The sequence below is a fragment of the Centropristis striata genome, chromosome 10 (assembly GCF_030273125.1).
Source record: "Centropristis striata isolate RG_2023a ecotype Rhode Island chromosome 10, C.striata_1.0, whole genome shotgun sequence".
Taxonomy (NCBI): domain Eukaryota; kingdom Metazoa; phylum Chordata; class Actinopteri; order Perciformes; family Serranidae; genus Centropristis; species Centropristis striata.
The window spans coordinates 31,047,172-31,061,923 of NC_081526.1; the positions used below are offsets into that span (position 1 = coordinate 31,047,172).

General features: G+C 38.2%; 2 protein-coding genes across 2 annotated transcripts in view; both read left to right on the forward strand.

The window, feature by feature from the left end:
* Positions 1 to 10,200, forward strand: part of spegb (striated muscle enriched protein kinase b) — a 54,912-nt gene extending 44,712 nt beyond the window's left edge. The window contains exons 36-42 of the mRNA XM_059342338.1: positions 86 to 363; positions 622 to 1,154; positions 2,876 to 3,115; positions 3,211 to 3,434; positions 4,716 to 4,791; positions 5,077 to 5,226; positions 6,939 to 10,200. Coding sequence (XP_059198321.1) covers positions 86 to 363; positions 622 to 1,154; positions 2,876 to 3,115; positions 3,211 to 3,434; positions 4,716 to 4,791; positions 5,077 to 5,226; positions 6,939 to 7,194 — 1,757 coding nt within the window. The 3' untranslated portion in view covers positions 7,195 to 10,200. The remainder of the gene's footprint in view (positions 1 to 85; positions 364 to 621; positions 1,155 to 2,875; positions 3,116 to 3,210; positions 3,435 to 4,715; positions 4,792 to 5,076; positions 5,227 to 6,938) is intronic.
* Positions 10,201 to 10,967: 767 nt separating this feature from the next.
* LOC131978987 (SPEG neighbor protein-like) lies at positions 10,968 to 14,217 on the forward strand. Its single transcript, XM_059342843.1, has 4 exons — positions 10,968 to 11,107; positions 11,779 to 12,086; positions 13,103 to 13,244; positions 13,843 to 14,217. Exons 1-4 carry the CDS (start codon positions 11,001 to 11,003, stop codon positions 13,979 to 13,981), a joined length of 696 nt encoding a protein of 231 aa, XP_059198826.1. The 5' UTR covers positions 10,968 to 11,000; the 3' UTR covers positions 13,982 to 14,217.
* Positions 14,218 to 14,752: the final 535 nt, after the last annotated feature.

A 14,752-nucleotide genomic window follows, 5' to 3' on the forward strand; every position in this document is an offset into this window, starting at 1 on the left:
CCTGGTTTAGATAATGACATTTCATATATTGCCATTTTCATATATAAATGAATGTCAATGAGGTGTCCTCCTTTCTGTTCATTAGAACCGGCTAAATCCAGCGCTACTGTGGTGGTCAAGACTGTCCCCGCAACATCTCCTCCTCCCCCTGTGGTGATGATGTCATCCATGAAAGTGCCTCCCATTAAACCAGCTCCGAGTAAATCCACTACAGTAACAGCTGCCCCTCCCTCGACCTCCACCCCCGCTCCATCTGTGGCGAAACCAACTTCTCCAGTAACCATCAAACCCACGGTGCAGGTGGATGCTAGCAGTCCTGCTGTTCCTCCACCTGTAAGTACAGCTGCCTCTAAACAAGCTCCTGTCCAGACCCCCACAGCTGTCCAGACCACCACGGCTATCAAGACCCCCACATCTGTCCAGACCACCACGGCTATCAAGACCCCCACAGCTGTCCAGACCACCACGGCTATCAAGACCCCCACATCTGTCCAGACCACCACGGCTATCAAGACCCCCACAGCTGTCCAGACCACCACGGCTATCAAGACCCCCACAGCTGTCCAGACCCCCACAACTGTCCAGACCCCCACATCTGTCCAGACCACCACGGCTGTCAAGACCCCAACAGCTGTCCAAACCACCACAGCTGTCCAAGCAACAACAGCCAAAGCCAAGTCCACCATTAGCATCAGCGTGAGCAAACCCCAAACCAAACTGGCGCCTCCCCCCGTTGTTCCACCCAAACCTCAGAGTCCCGCCCCCCTCACAATCAACAAATCCCCTTCCCCTGTACCACCTCCTGCATCAGCCATTGGGAAACCTATTTCATCTGTTCCCATGTACGTGCCAGCTGCGACCTCACGTGTTACTCCGCCTTCTCAGTCTGGTTCCACTCCAACAACCACCACCATTTCAGTAACTCCCGTGACCGGCCCACCACCCATTAAAGTCTCACCAGCCGTGGTGGTGGTGCAGAGCTTGACACCAGTGCTGCAGGGAGGGGACAGCCGGAGCACGCCATCCGGACGGGTCACACCATCAGGACGGGTCACACCTTCAGGACGCAGGACGCCTTTGGGCAAGCCTGGAGAAGGATCCCTGCGCCAGGGAGTTCCACAGAAGCCTTACACCTTCATGGATGAGAAAGCAAGGTAAGAGTGCTGATGGAACCTCAATTTAAACTGGAAGGGCACTTGGAGAGTGCAGACCTTGGCCACAGAATGTTAAAGTTACCATTTAAGTGCCGTTCATGTGAATTTTCCCCAATTGAGAACTTGTTTTTCTGGTTATAGCGACACGACAATGCAGCCCAAATGCCCTTTCTCAATGTTAATGACAGTGAAAAATAATTTGTGTATCCACCAAGAGATTCAGAGCTGCTCAAAAATGTAGTGGGTTCTTCCTTGGCCCCTTCCACCAAGTTTCATGAAAATCAGGCCAGCAGTTTCTCAATAAACCTGTTCCAGTACAGCTTTTGCCAATACAACAAATTTAAAGCATGAGAAAGCTCTGGTAGTACATGAACTCAAATGCTCTCCTTAAGTCCAAAGGTACTTGTACTTGTTTTCCTTTTATGCTACTCTATACTTCTACACCACTACATCACAGTGGAGATATTGTACTTTTTTCTGACTTTTTAGAGATATGTGGTTCTCACAAGACAGCCAAGCTACAGACAAGATGATGATCTTACATAATGTGATGCATTGCTGTGATTAAACTACCCAACAATATATAAAGGAGTTACAATCAGCACAACCTTCAACATCTACACCAGTAAAATGTAACATAAACATTAATGCAGCTGTAATATGAATCCAACAACATCAGATATGATAGTAAAACACTGACTGGGAACATTTACTGTACTTTAAGTACATTGTGATAATAATACTTAAAGTAAGATTTTGAATGCAGTACTTTTACTTGTAGTGGAGTATTTTCACAGTGCGGTATTGGTCATTTTACTGTACTGTATTGTATTGTGTTGTATTTTACTGTAAAGGTTCTGAAAACGTCTTCCACCATTGTCAGGAAGTTGAAAAAAAATATAATAAATGTGTGTAATCTTTCGAAGCAGTTAGCTGTTAAACAGTATGTTCTGCCGAATTCTCCAATGAAAATTGAATACATAGTTTTTAATTAGTTTTATTTTCCTACCTCATAGTAGTTCTTATTCATTTAGGAGGACAATTGATGAAACTTTTGTGTTTGACCACAAATCCAAAATATAATCTATGTTAAATTTGGGAATTCATTTTTTATTATTATTAGTTTATTTAAAAGGGGACAGTGCAATTTCATAAAACACATGATTGTACATGGTTAAAAAAGCCGGAGTTAGCTAGAAGGCTAGTTTTCATCTGTAGTCCCCTGGCCATGATGTAAAAAAGCAGAGAATTACGAAACAAAAAACAAACAAACAAAAAAACAAACAAAAAAACAAAACAAAACAAAAAAAACCCACGTACAATATACAAAATACATATACAAACACTTACGATACAATTAAGAAAAACTATAACCACACATACAACATCACAACATAACATTTTATCCTAACATCAAAACAACACAACAGGCTTATCTTTTTAACTACACAATGTTTGATTTGTGCTTTTTATTATTTTATCTCTTTTTTTATCCTGCTGTATCTTATTTTATCCTATTTATATTTTTATTTCTATTTCCCTGTTTTAGTTGACTGTTTTTACTGTTTTCAATTGTGTCTTGCTGTTTTTAATGTGTATGTAAAGCACTTTGAATTACCTTGTGTTGAACTGTGCTATACAAATAAACTTGCCTTGCCTTGCCTTGCCTAGTGTTGGCAGCTGTAGGTGTTGATAAGATTTGACTTATTTTTATCACACAGGGGTCGGTTTGGTGTCATCCGTGAGTGCCGGGAAAACGCCACAGGCAACCTCTTCATGGCTAAGATTGTTCCATACGAGGCAGACAGCAAGCAGACGGTGCTGCAGGAGTATGACATCCTTAAGTCGCTTCATCACGAGAGGATCATGGCTCTGCACGAAGCTTACGTCACGCCGCGCTACCTGGTGCTCATCTCTGAGTACTGCAGTGGGAAGGAGCTGCTCTTCAGCCTCATAGACAGGTGAACTTGCTTTTCTAAAAATTGAAATCATTTCCGTAGAAACTGCCTCTCTCTCTCTCTCTCTCTCTAACAAGCTGCTTTGTGGTGTGTTCCAGGTTCCGTTACTCAGAGGATGACGTGGTCACTTATATCGTGCAGATCCTCCAGGGTCTGGACTACCTCCACACCCGACGCATCCTCCACCTCGACATCAAGCCAGAGAACATCATCATCACGTACATGAACGTCATCAAGATCATCGACTTTGGCAGCGCTCAGAACTACAACCCTCTCTTCCTCAAGCAGTTCAGCCCACCTATTGGAACACTGGAGTACATGTGTAAGAGCACAGACCACTGAGAATGGAAAATTAAGTACTAATACCACACTCTGAAATTACTCCACTACAAGTAAAAGTCCTGCATTCAAAACTTACTGAAGTAAAAGTACAAACGTATAAGCATCAAACTGTATTTAGAGTATCAAAAGTAAAAGTACTCGTCATGCAGAATGGACCCACTCAGACTGTTACTGATATATTATTCCAATAATTTAATTTTATATATATATATATAAATTAAATTATTGGAATAATGTGCATATGATGCATTCATGTAAGCATAATTTAATTTAATTTAATATAATCAAGATAGCACTCAGTAAAGTTGCTGTACTAGTCATTTATTTAGCTGATGGAGTTACTTAAACTTTATTTTCTTATCATCATTTAGATCATTATCATTTTCAGTGACATGAGAACAAAGTACAAGGTCACGCATAAAGTTGGAATAAATATTTTTTACCTCTTTCCATGAAATTATTGTGACAATGTGATTTATTCTTGACAGATAAAGTGTAAATCTTCTCAAAAACGTTATTAATCAATCTTTACAAACATATAGCAATGAAAATGAAACCACAATTAACAGAGGATTGTGTCTGAAAACTAAATTATTCCAACTCTATGGGCGACCGTGTACATACACGCAAGATTACTGCTAAATTGATTTGTCCACACACAGATCATGGGTGGCCCCAAAGCATCCTCTATATAGAAACAAACACACGTTATGTGTCCCTTTTTAGTTGTTTTATGTCTCTTTGTAGTCACTTTGTATGTCTTTGTGGTTGTGTTGTGTCTGCTTGTGGTCATTCCCCACTCTCTTTGTAGTTGTTTTGGGTCTTTTGTGGTCATTTCAAGTCTGTTTGTAGTTGCTTTCTGTTTCTTTTTAGTCACTTTGTGTCTCTTTGTGGTTGTTTTTCCCCTGTTCCTAGTCATTGTAAGAGCTGTTTTGCATCCCTTTGTAGCTGTTCTTTTTGTAGTCTATTTTTTAGGGATGGACAATATTGGATTTTTTCCCGATATCTGATATGCCAATTTTTTGCAACTCATTTAGCCGATTGCAGATTACAGATACCGATACCGATATTTTTTCCCACACAACTAATTGCAGAGATCTTCATCTCTCTTCTGTAGTGGAATTAGCATAGAGTATTGTGGAGCATACTCTTATCACATATTCATTCCTTGTGCAAAATAAGAAAAATACTTGATGCTTAAAACTGCATACTTATTTTTTTCTAAAGTTCTGTGTACCTTTTTCCTTTCATCTCTCTGCAGCTCCAGAGATGTTGAAAGGAGATGTTGTGGGCCCTCCAGCTGACATCTGGAGCATCGGCGTAATGACTTTCATCATGTGAGTACTGCTTTCACAGCTTCCACCCAGCAAGCCGTCTTTATGTAGAAATGCAAAAGTGTTCCTTATGTTAAATGAGACTTATGATTGATCATTTGGATTTCAGATCCCATATTTATTTTTAATCTATGTACTTTATTCTCACACAATGTGAACATCTTGTTGTGTTCATTTCACTTACAATTTACCTACTGAACAATCTCAGATTTTACTGTGCACATACCTGTTTTGAAGGTTCTACACAGGATGTATTGTGTGTGTCAAAACGTCCTGCTTATTTTTCAGGTTGAGCGGCAGGTCGCCTTTCATTGAAAATGATCCTCAGGAGACTGAAGCCAGGATCCAGGCGGCAAAGTTTGACCTCTCCAAACTCTACCAGAATGTGTCCCAAAGTGCCTCTCTGTTTCTTAAGAAGATCCTCTGTAGCTACCCTTGGTAAGCTAAAATCCTTTCTGTAATTTATTGCAATTTGCTGAGACCTAACTAGTCCTCCAACCCATACAACCACACACAGGTAATTATTACCTTCGAATACGACCCACAGGAGCTCTTTACTAAATCAGCACCTCTACAGGTAGAAGGAGATCAACACGCCCTCATACCTAAACGTAGCAGAAACTGTTTTAAACACGTGGTTAATGTTGTGAAATGGGTTTTTTTAGGTTTTGGCACATAAACTCTAAAATTAGGTTTAGGAAAAGATCATTTTTTGTTTGTTATGTGTGAAAGACAAGATAAGTATTTTATTTAACCCTCATGTAATGTTCGTCTCTCAGGAACAGCAATATTGTTCGTGGGTGAATTTGACCTGGGGCATGTTTAATTATCCACAAGTTTTAGAAACTAAATCCTCATAAACGTTGTTTATACTTCATTGATAACGCCATTACTAACCATCTCAATCAATATTCTGTGCAATAGTGTTCTTTAGTGAGGATAATTCACTCGTTTTTCATAAAAAATGCATGTCAAAACTTTTTTATGTACATTGGAAAGACCTGCATATAAAATACAATGGTTTTAAATTTTTTTAATTCTGAAAGCTGGAAAATTTGAGCATTGTGTGTCACGATTTTGTAGTCATAAATTAGAAATAAAAAGTACTTAATTCATTAAAATATATTTTTATGTATCATGTATAAGGGTTTAGAGCATTTTGATGCTAGTAAATGAAGGCAATTTCTATGCTCTATTAGTATGTCGTTCTTGAAGCAATGTAAAGGGTGATACCATTTGTTGACTTTTGGTTTCACATGAACAGCACTCTCCTGGCTTAAAATCATCTGTTCTTTTAATCCAATCCATCCATCGCATCTTCCTCCTTAAACCAGCGATGCACAAATGAAGGTTCTATTTTCTGAAACCCATAGATGACGCTCTTTGTTTAAAGAAACAGGCTCAAGGAATGGTAATTGTGTGTGCTTTCAACCCATTGTTGAACAGAGAGCGCCATCTAGTGGGCTCAGAAAATAAAGAAAATGGTTCATGAAGCTTCATTTGCACATCACTGCAGAAAAAATAAATATGGGTCTTGATAAGCTGCTTGAACAAATTACCTTTGGGGTTGTTTTTGGGGGGGGACAGTCTAAACTTTTCAGCACTGACGGTGTTTAAAAAAAAAATAATAATAATAAAAATTAAAAATTAAAAAATAAAAATATATATACCGTACAGGCCAAAAGTTTGGACACACCTTCTCATTCAATGCGTTTCCTTTATTTTCATGACTATTTACATTGTAGATTCATCAAAACTATTAATGAACACATGTGGAATTATGTACTTAACAAAAAAGTGTGAAATAACTGAAAACATGTCTTATATTCTAGTAAGCAAAGGGTGGTTACTTTGTTGAATCTAAAATACAAGACTGATGTTTTCAGTTTTTTCACACTTTTTTGTTAAGTACATAATTCCATATGTGTTCATTCATATTTTTGATGCCTTCAGTGAGAATCTACAATGTAAATAGTCATGAAAATAAAGAAAACGCATTGAATGAGAAGGTGTGTGTCCAAACTTTTGGCCTGTACTGTATATATATACAATATATATATATATATATATATATATATATAGTATGCAGCCCACTTAAAATGTGTCTAAAATCATGAATATTTGGATCCTCACTGTCTGGTCTTCAACAGGGCCCGTCCCTCCATAAAGGACTGCTTCAATAACTCCTGGCTTCAAGATGCCTACCTGATGCGCCTTCGTAGGCAGACTCTCACCTTTACAACTACCCGTCTCAAGGAATTCCTGGCCGACCAGCAGCGCAGGCGAGAGGTGGTGGCCACCAAGCACAAAGTCCTCCTGCGGTCCTACCAGAGCTCGCCACAAACCCCCACCAGCCCCGCCACGCCAAATGTGCCAACTTCCCCCACCACACCTGTCACCCAGTGAAAACAGGCTTCCAAACACCAGTTGTCGTGACTGTACACGGGGGCAGTTGGGGGGGGGGCATCCTCAGAGCGAGACGAGACTTTGGGCCGTGGGGTGGCGTGGTCCCCTTCAGGTTTGAGTTGTTGAACTTGGTCGCAAGAAAAAAAAGGAAACCAGCAGTGGCTGCGATCTACAGAGACATCACTTGTTGTTCTTTTCTGGTTCTGGGAGAATCTAAAAGAAAGCTTTCACACTGAAGAGAACTCTTACAAAGTTACAAGAGCCTGACTGTATTTTTTTTATATGGTGGACCTTGTTTATACAAGCAGGATGTTTTCGTCAAGTTAGTACCTCAAAGTTTGTAACTTTGCATACATTTTAGATACTCCCTTTCTTACTGTCAGCTCTGCAATGATTAGAGGGAATACATTGTAGTAACCCACCAAGAAAGGCCTAAAAGTTATTTCCAAGATTCCAAAAATTTAATGACATATACTTAGCACAATCTCAAAACAAGGAGTACAAAAATAATTGATGCCTTTTGCATAGCAACTCCTCTGCTATATCCATCTATAGTGTCATATTTAAATGTTGCCTGACCAGAAGTTCATTCTATGATGTCTAATTCTGTGTCCACGATTAAGGACAGACAGAAATGCTAAATATTGCTCTCCATAAACTTAAAAAACGAAACAAAAAGCTGTGTTGTTCATGCTACGGTATTGGAGTTTTTATACCGCTGTAGCATCTTAATGATCGTCAAGATTGTAGCAGTTTTAGAGTGTATATTGAGTTCAGAGGATACATTGGAAGATTCTCTACAAGGGCTAGTAGACTCTTATGATCAGCAAAAAAATATTTCCCCAAATGAGAATTTTGTTCCGGCATTTCCTATTAGATTGTCATTTTTGTTCCAGGTGATAATATGCACAGCACATGTGGCTCCGTGCAGGACTGCCACTGTGTTGGTGCTCGGCAGGCACTAAGTTTTTTTTTCACCACAAGTAAGCTAAACAACCAGCACATTGGCTTCCAGTTCAGCTCAGCTCTTCCACTCAGCCCAGTGTAAAGGATCCAGTGTGATATTTACACTCATCTCTGAGTTTACTCAAAAAAAGAAGTTTACAAGTTTGCTGAGTCAGTGTTTTCTTAGACCGTGCATCCAGCACCCAGCCTGAGATACAACATCATTATTATTAAATGTAGGATTATTCAGGGGGTTAGTGGTAAACTGAATGGCTTTAGAAACCCACTGGTGATTACTGGGGTACCTCCAAGTGCCCTTAACCAGTTAGCATTAGTCAGCATGAAAAAATAGCCCATCCAATTCGCTGAGAAAGGATGTTTATTAATGAAGACATTGTTGAGTGTATTAGTTCTTATTTTAGCTGTAATTTTTTAAAAGAGTGATTTATTTGGTTTTTAGAAATTACAGTTTTTCAAATGGCCGAACTTTTTATAAAAATTAAATTAAAGTATGATTTAAAATGGTTATATTAAATTAGAAATTATTATTTATTTATTCCCTTGATTCCATGTTATACACCTTTTTGGTTTACAGCCCATACAAGCTTTCAAGACACACTGGTCAAAGTGTAAGTTCAGTACAAAGCATGGATTTATAAATGTTCGACTCTTTGATCCATGCAGCTCTACTGAATATTTAATTAGTTGTAAGAGACACCTCCTCTTATTCCGTGCTCTTTATATTAGACATATTGAGGTATTAACCTCTTAAAACATTGCCAAAAAAACAATAACAAGAGAATGTAAATGAGGATTCATGACTGGTTCAACAGAATCAATTTTATCTTGTTTTTATCTGGTTTTAGTCTATTTAAACACAACGTGTCCTCTTCAGGGACAATATTGAAGACTGCAATTTGGCACATTTGTCCCTTGCTTGGATTAAAAGTAGAATATGACCCTGTGACATATTGGTGTATCATGTCTGTTTCCAAATACATAATTAATTCTCACCTCAGAGAAAATACCCAAAACACCCTTTTTATTCAAATATGGTTCATCCTCGATATTTGTTTTGGAGATCCATCCTCAGGCGTCAGTACCAGCACGTTTGCTTTAACATTGCGTTAATCATAAATGATTGATGCACTCATCCTTATTATTTTCTGGTAAATAAATAGCTAATTGTATTTACTTTCATATTGCTTTGCCTTGTGAGGGCAAATTCAGTTGTCAGACCAGCATGTGAAACATTTGCACAAATGTCAGATTTTTTGATCACTTTGCTGTCACGTGTTGATATCAAGTACAGATCTGCACACTTAACACACAGTGTCACTTCTGTGGGATTAATTTTAAATGAAGTATCAATCAGACACTGATGAGGCTTTTATGACGTAAAGCAGCGTCGTACATCGAGCAAAATCATGAGTTGTTTTAATCCGTGTATTGACTGACAGAGATTGTTGATAATTCTATGAGATTATTTTACCAATTCTATATATTCTAATGCTATGGCTAGATAAATACTGCCCTTTTCTGCAGCTCTTTGTCTTTTTGGCTCAGTCATTTTCCTATGCAGAGTTGACGTTAATCACAGAGTCGTTTTCAAACCGAATAAAAAAACATGCAAGATCAGCATGAGGATGCAATGTTGCATTGTATTCTTAACGTCTGTGCAAAATATGATGTTCTTAAATCATAAATTGAAATTTCAACTATTTGTAAGCAGACAACAGGGTTTTGGAAGAAAAAAAAAACTGATGTTGAAAGCTCCGCATTTTGTATTAAAATCCTACGGTGTATTTTGTGGAATGTGTTGCAGTGCCTCGTGATGGATGTTAGACCCACAGAGACAATAGTTTGTTAAATGAATGACAAGTTCTTTATTTTGATTATATGAATGTGACTGCTTCGTGTGTGTTTCGCAATTTGTTTATTTATTGGGTGACTGTGTTTGTTACAGCTGCTGCTTTTTATTTTGTGACATTTCTGAATCTGGCATGGAAAAGGCATGACAGCTGTTAAGGCTATGAACAATAAAAGAAAATATGACATAAATGAATATAATCTAGCAATTTGTTTGTACGGTAGTGATTTTATACTGTCATGTTCTCAGTTCAGGCTGAGGCCACGCCCTCCACATGACCCTGATGACCAACAATTAAGTGTCACCAGGGACGACTCACATTTCAACAGCAAACAAAACTATTAACTGCTCCTGGGATTCTCAGGAGTATTTGATATGAAGGCTTTATAAGGACAGGAATATATCTCTGCTGCCCATCCTCAATCAGTCTTGTCGTGCCGAGTATTTCCTGACATCCAAAGAAGGAGAAGGAACGTCTGGGTGATGAGTCGTCCTCCTCGATCCTCGAAGACCTCCGGATATAAAGCGTGAAGTGTTCGGGGTCTGTTGGCTCTGGAGTGGGTCTGAAGAGCAGCTTTGAGAGGACCTCCGAGGTAAGAAATGAGACATGGAATTGTAAATGAAAGAAAAAGTTGGTATGGTGATGTATTCTTTTGTAAAAAAAAAAAAAAAAATCCATTTGTCTGAACTCTTCTTTTCCAGCCCTACCAGTCTTTTTCATAGAAGATATTCTAACATGTCACAGGAGGAAAAGCACAGGTGGACATAATAAAATCAATGATTCAATGCTTCAGTTTTAGGGTCCTTAACATGGCCTTATGGGACATTTGAATTGAACAAACCCATCATTAATGTGAACATTAACACCTGTACTTTTTCTCTTATGACAAGTCTGCATGACTGCCATGAAATATAGGATCTCAAATCTTAAATCAATTTTTTAAACTAATGTCAACTATCTTCTAGTGCTAACCTGCTCTGACCCCTGCAGATGTCCAAAACGAAGGCTGCACCCCCTCCTGGGTGCACTCTGAACGTTAACGATCCTAAGGTCCAGGAGGCTGCCATCCGAATCCAAGCTTCGTATCGTGGCCACAGGTACCAGAAAACCCAGTGTCTGTTGGCTTCACTGGCATTATCCCTATCTGTATAACCAACTAAACATGCCACATCAGTAGCCATTTTTAAAAACAGATTAAAAACCTATCTTTTCTCAACAGCATTCGGTTGAACTGTGTGCGAGCATGTGTGGTTGTGGGAGTGGGTGCACATGTGTGAGTAAGTAAGTGTATATGTGGTGAATATGGCATAGCTTGTCTACCTGCACTCTTCAATTAATTTGTAATTGATTTTTGTTTGTTTTTCTGTTGTTGTTTTTTAACTGTAATTATGTATATACATTGTGAAGCACATTGAGTCTGCATTGTGCATGAAATGCACTCTATAAATAAAGTTGAATTGAATTGAATTGAATTGAACTAACTGATCTTTATGTGTATCTGTACTTTGAATGGGTATACAGAACCCACTAACTCTAATGTAAAAAAAAATGCATTGATTTTGAACAAAACCACGTTTTTTCCTAAACCTAACCAAGTGGATTTGGCCCGAAACCTAACCAAACCACAACGTTAACCAAGTGTTGAACACGGATTACATGAGAATGTGTTGATCTCCTGCCAGACTGCCAAACTATTATAGAACTGTTCTTCATGTAGGCTTCATAGGCTTGTGTAGTGAACTATTACATTCCTGTTATTCTCACATAGGTCACGTAAAGAACTGCGTGAGAAAGGCCCGCCTAAGATCCTGCAGGAGCTAAAAGATGTGGTTCTTGTTGAGGGCAGCGCTGCAAAGCTGGAGTGCAGAGTCAGCGCTTTCCCAGATCCTTTCATCGTCTGGTGCAAGGACGGCAAGGAGCTGAAGGACGGTCCCAAGTACCGCTATGTTTTTGAAGATCCGGATTTTGTGGCGCTCGTGGTTCGAGATGGGGTTCTGGCTGACCTGGGAAAGTATACAGTTTCCATTAAAAATCCATTCGGACAGACACATGGATCGGCCTGTATTCTAGTGGAAGGTGGGTACAGATTGCTAGCTTTAGTTGGAATCTGTTGTTTCTATAGTTTCTGCATGAATCTAAGTTTTGTTAATTTGGCATGGTTGGTGGAATAAGACTTCAGTCAAACAGCTTAAATAATAATAAAAAGAGATATGATTACCTTTGGACAGAACTTGGCTACACGTTCCCCCTATTTTCTTAATGCTAAGCTACTGTTTTATGCTAAGCTAAGCTAACCAGAGTGGTATCAATCATCTCATGTCTAAGCAAGAAGTGAATCAGAATATTTCTAACAATGCCGGATATGTCTATTGTATACCTGTTGCTCTAAACAATGGGGTAAAAGTGTTTTTAGTGTCTCAAGTACAACTTCATCTTTGATGCAATATCCAATACTTGTGGCTGATTAAGTATTTGCCAAGGTTATAATAGTTTGGGATTTTTCATTAGTTTTAGTTTTAATTTCGTTGTGAATTTTTGTTTTCAAATTCAGTTAGTTTTAGTTAGTTTTAAGAGTGAGTTTTCTAGTTTTAGTTTAGTTTTTATTTTTTGAAAATGCTTAGTTGTAGTTTAGTTTTTATTAGTTTTAGTGTTAGTTTTAGTTTTTTTGTAATGGGCTATGTGTTGGGTGCGAGATTCAAAGTGGTCATAATAAATTTTGCCTTTATTTCCTTTGGTTTATCATCTCAGCCCCAATAAGGTTATTAACTGTTTTGAATTTTGGTTGGAGTGTAGACATCCAAGTCTCAGTAAACATATTCACCATGTGTTGCATGTTCAAATAGAAAAACTGAATTATGAATGAAAAAAGTTGACAAAAACGAAAACTAAGGACATTTCCACTATCATTTTAGTGAGTTTTAGTTAGTTTTGTAACCACGCAATACAGTTTCAGTTAGTTATTGTTTTTTTTAAAAATCTAGTTTTTATTTTTATTTCAGTTAACGAAAATGTTTTTTCAATTCTAGTTTTCGTTATTTCGTTAGTTTTCATTAACTATAATAACCTTGGTATTTGCATCATGCTTTCCCCAGTCCCTGCTAAGGTTTCTAAAGGCCCAGACAACATGAAGGCCCAGAGAGGGACAACAGTGGTGCTCAAGGCTGAAATACGTGGGGAGCCTCCTCCAGATGTTGCCTGGCTCAAAGATGGAGATGACATCGAAGAAGATGACAGGTTGGCTCTCTTAGAGTTGATGTTTATGATGCTTTTTCAGAATGTGTCCATGTATACATGGCATTGTGTGTGAACTAATAACATCAGTACACACCATCCATTAACCCTTTATCGGGCGAAGAACCGTATTTGGTAACTTAATATTTCGCGAAAAAAAGTTGCAAATTCACTAGATTAAAGTGGCAAATCCACAAGAAAAAAATGTGCAGATTTAAGAGATTTAAAGAGGAAAAACTATGCGAAAAAAGTTGCAGATTTACGAGAAAAAAGTGGGGGAAAAAGCAACTTTTTTCTCGCAGATTCACCACTTTAAATCTCATAAATCTGCACATTTTTTTCTCCTAGATTTGCCACTTTAATCTCATAAACTTTTTTCTCAAATGATTACCCTCCTCCCCCAGGTCCATATGTTTTTTTACACAGTCCACATTCTGGCTGTATGTAATATCCTCCAATATTCTCTAGGGTTGAAATTTGGAATTTGCAAGTATTTCAATGAGTGTCCTATTAAGGGTTAACTGTAGATTGAAGTGATTATCATTCTGGGAAAAGCATAATAAGATAGAGTGATAATAAAGGTGCTTTGGTTGTCTTCCAGGGTATTCTTCGATGTTGGAGACACAAACACAATCTTGACCATCAAAAACGCAAAGTTGTCTGATGCTGGCAAGTACGAGGTGTTTGTGGAGAACAATCTGGGCACAGACCAGTCCTTCGCTCGGGTCGACATCCTCTGATGCAAACTCCAATTCAACTACAATAATCCAGTGGACAGTATCAATGCTGTGTTACAAGCTGTACATTCAATAACACCCATGATAAAAAAGTTTTTCCTTTTCTGGTAACACGTTTTTATTGATGACGAGATAAAGCATCTGTATTGTGGGAGTACTTTAAAGAGCAATATTTGTTTCTGTAAGAAATAAGGGCAGATTTATAATGAAAAATAAAGCATTTTACCATAATAATAACATACTATTTGACTTTTCCTGGTTAATAATATCAGCCAAATCCTAGATTTATAAAAGATGTGAAAGTGTAAGTGGATCAAAAGCTGAGACACAAATCCATCAAGCACCAACACATACTTCTCTTTAAGCTTTAATATCTCCTTTATGGAATAATAATTGAAATGTGCCACTCATTAGAAAGCAATGAATTAAGACCACAGTTTATTGTGGATTAAAACCATTATTTTGTATTTTGAGAGAGGGTGAACATGAGTAGAATGAATTGTGTACTGTCAGATTTTTTTATTTTTTGCTGCAGCAGCCTCTAGCTGTGATCAGAGGAATTACAACTGTCATATCTATAATACAGTGACTTTTCCTTTCAGCTGTGTGTGGTGATTGTTACTTGATTTTACAGTAACAACAGGCAGAAAGTCACATCAGGGAGTTCAATTTTTTCAGATTTAGTAGAGTTTAGTTACACACAGGATCACAATGGACAGTTCAGGCTACTTAAATACATGGCTCGCCTTTTATTCTTCTCACTGGTTGCATAAA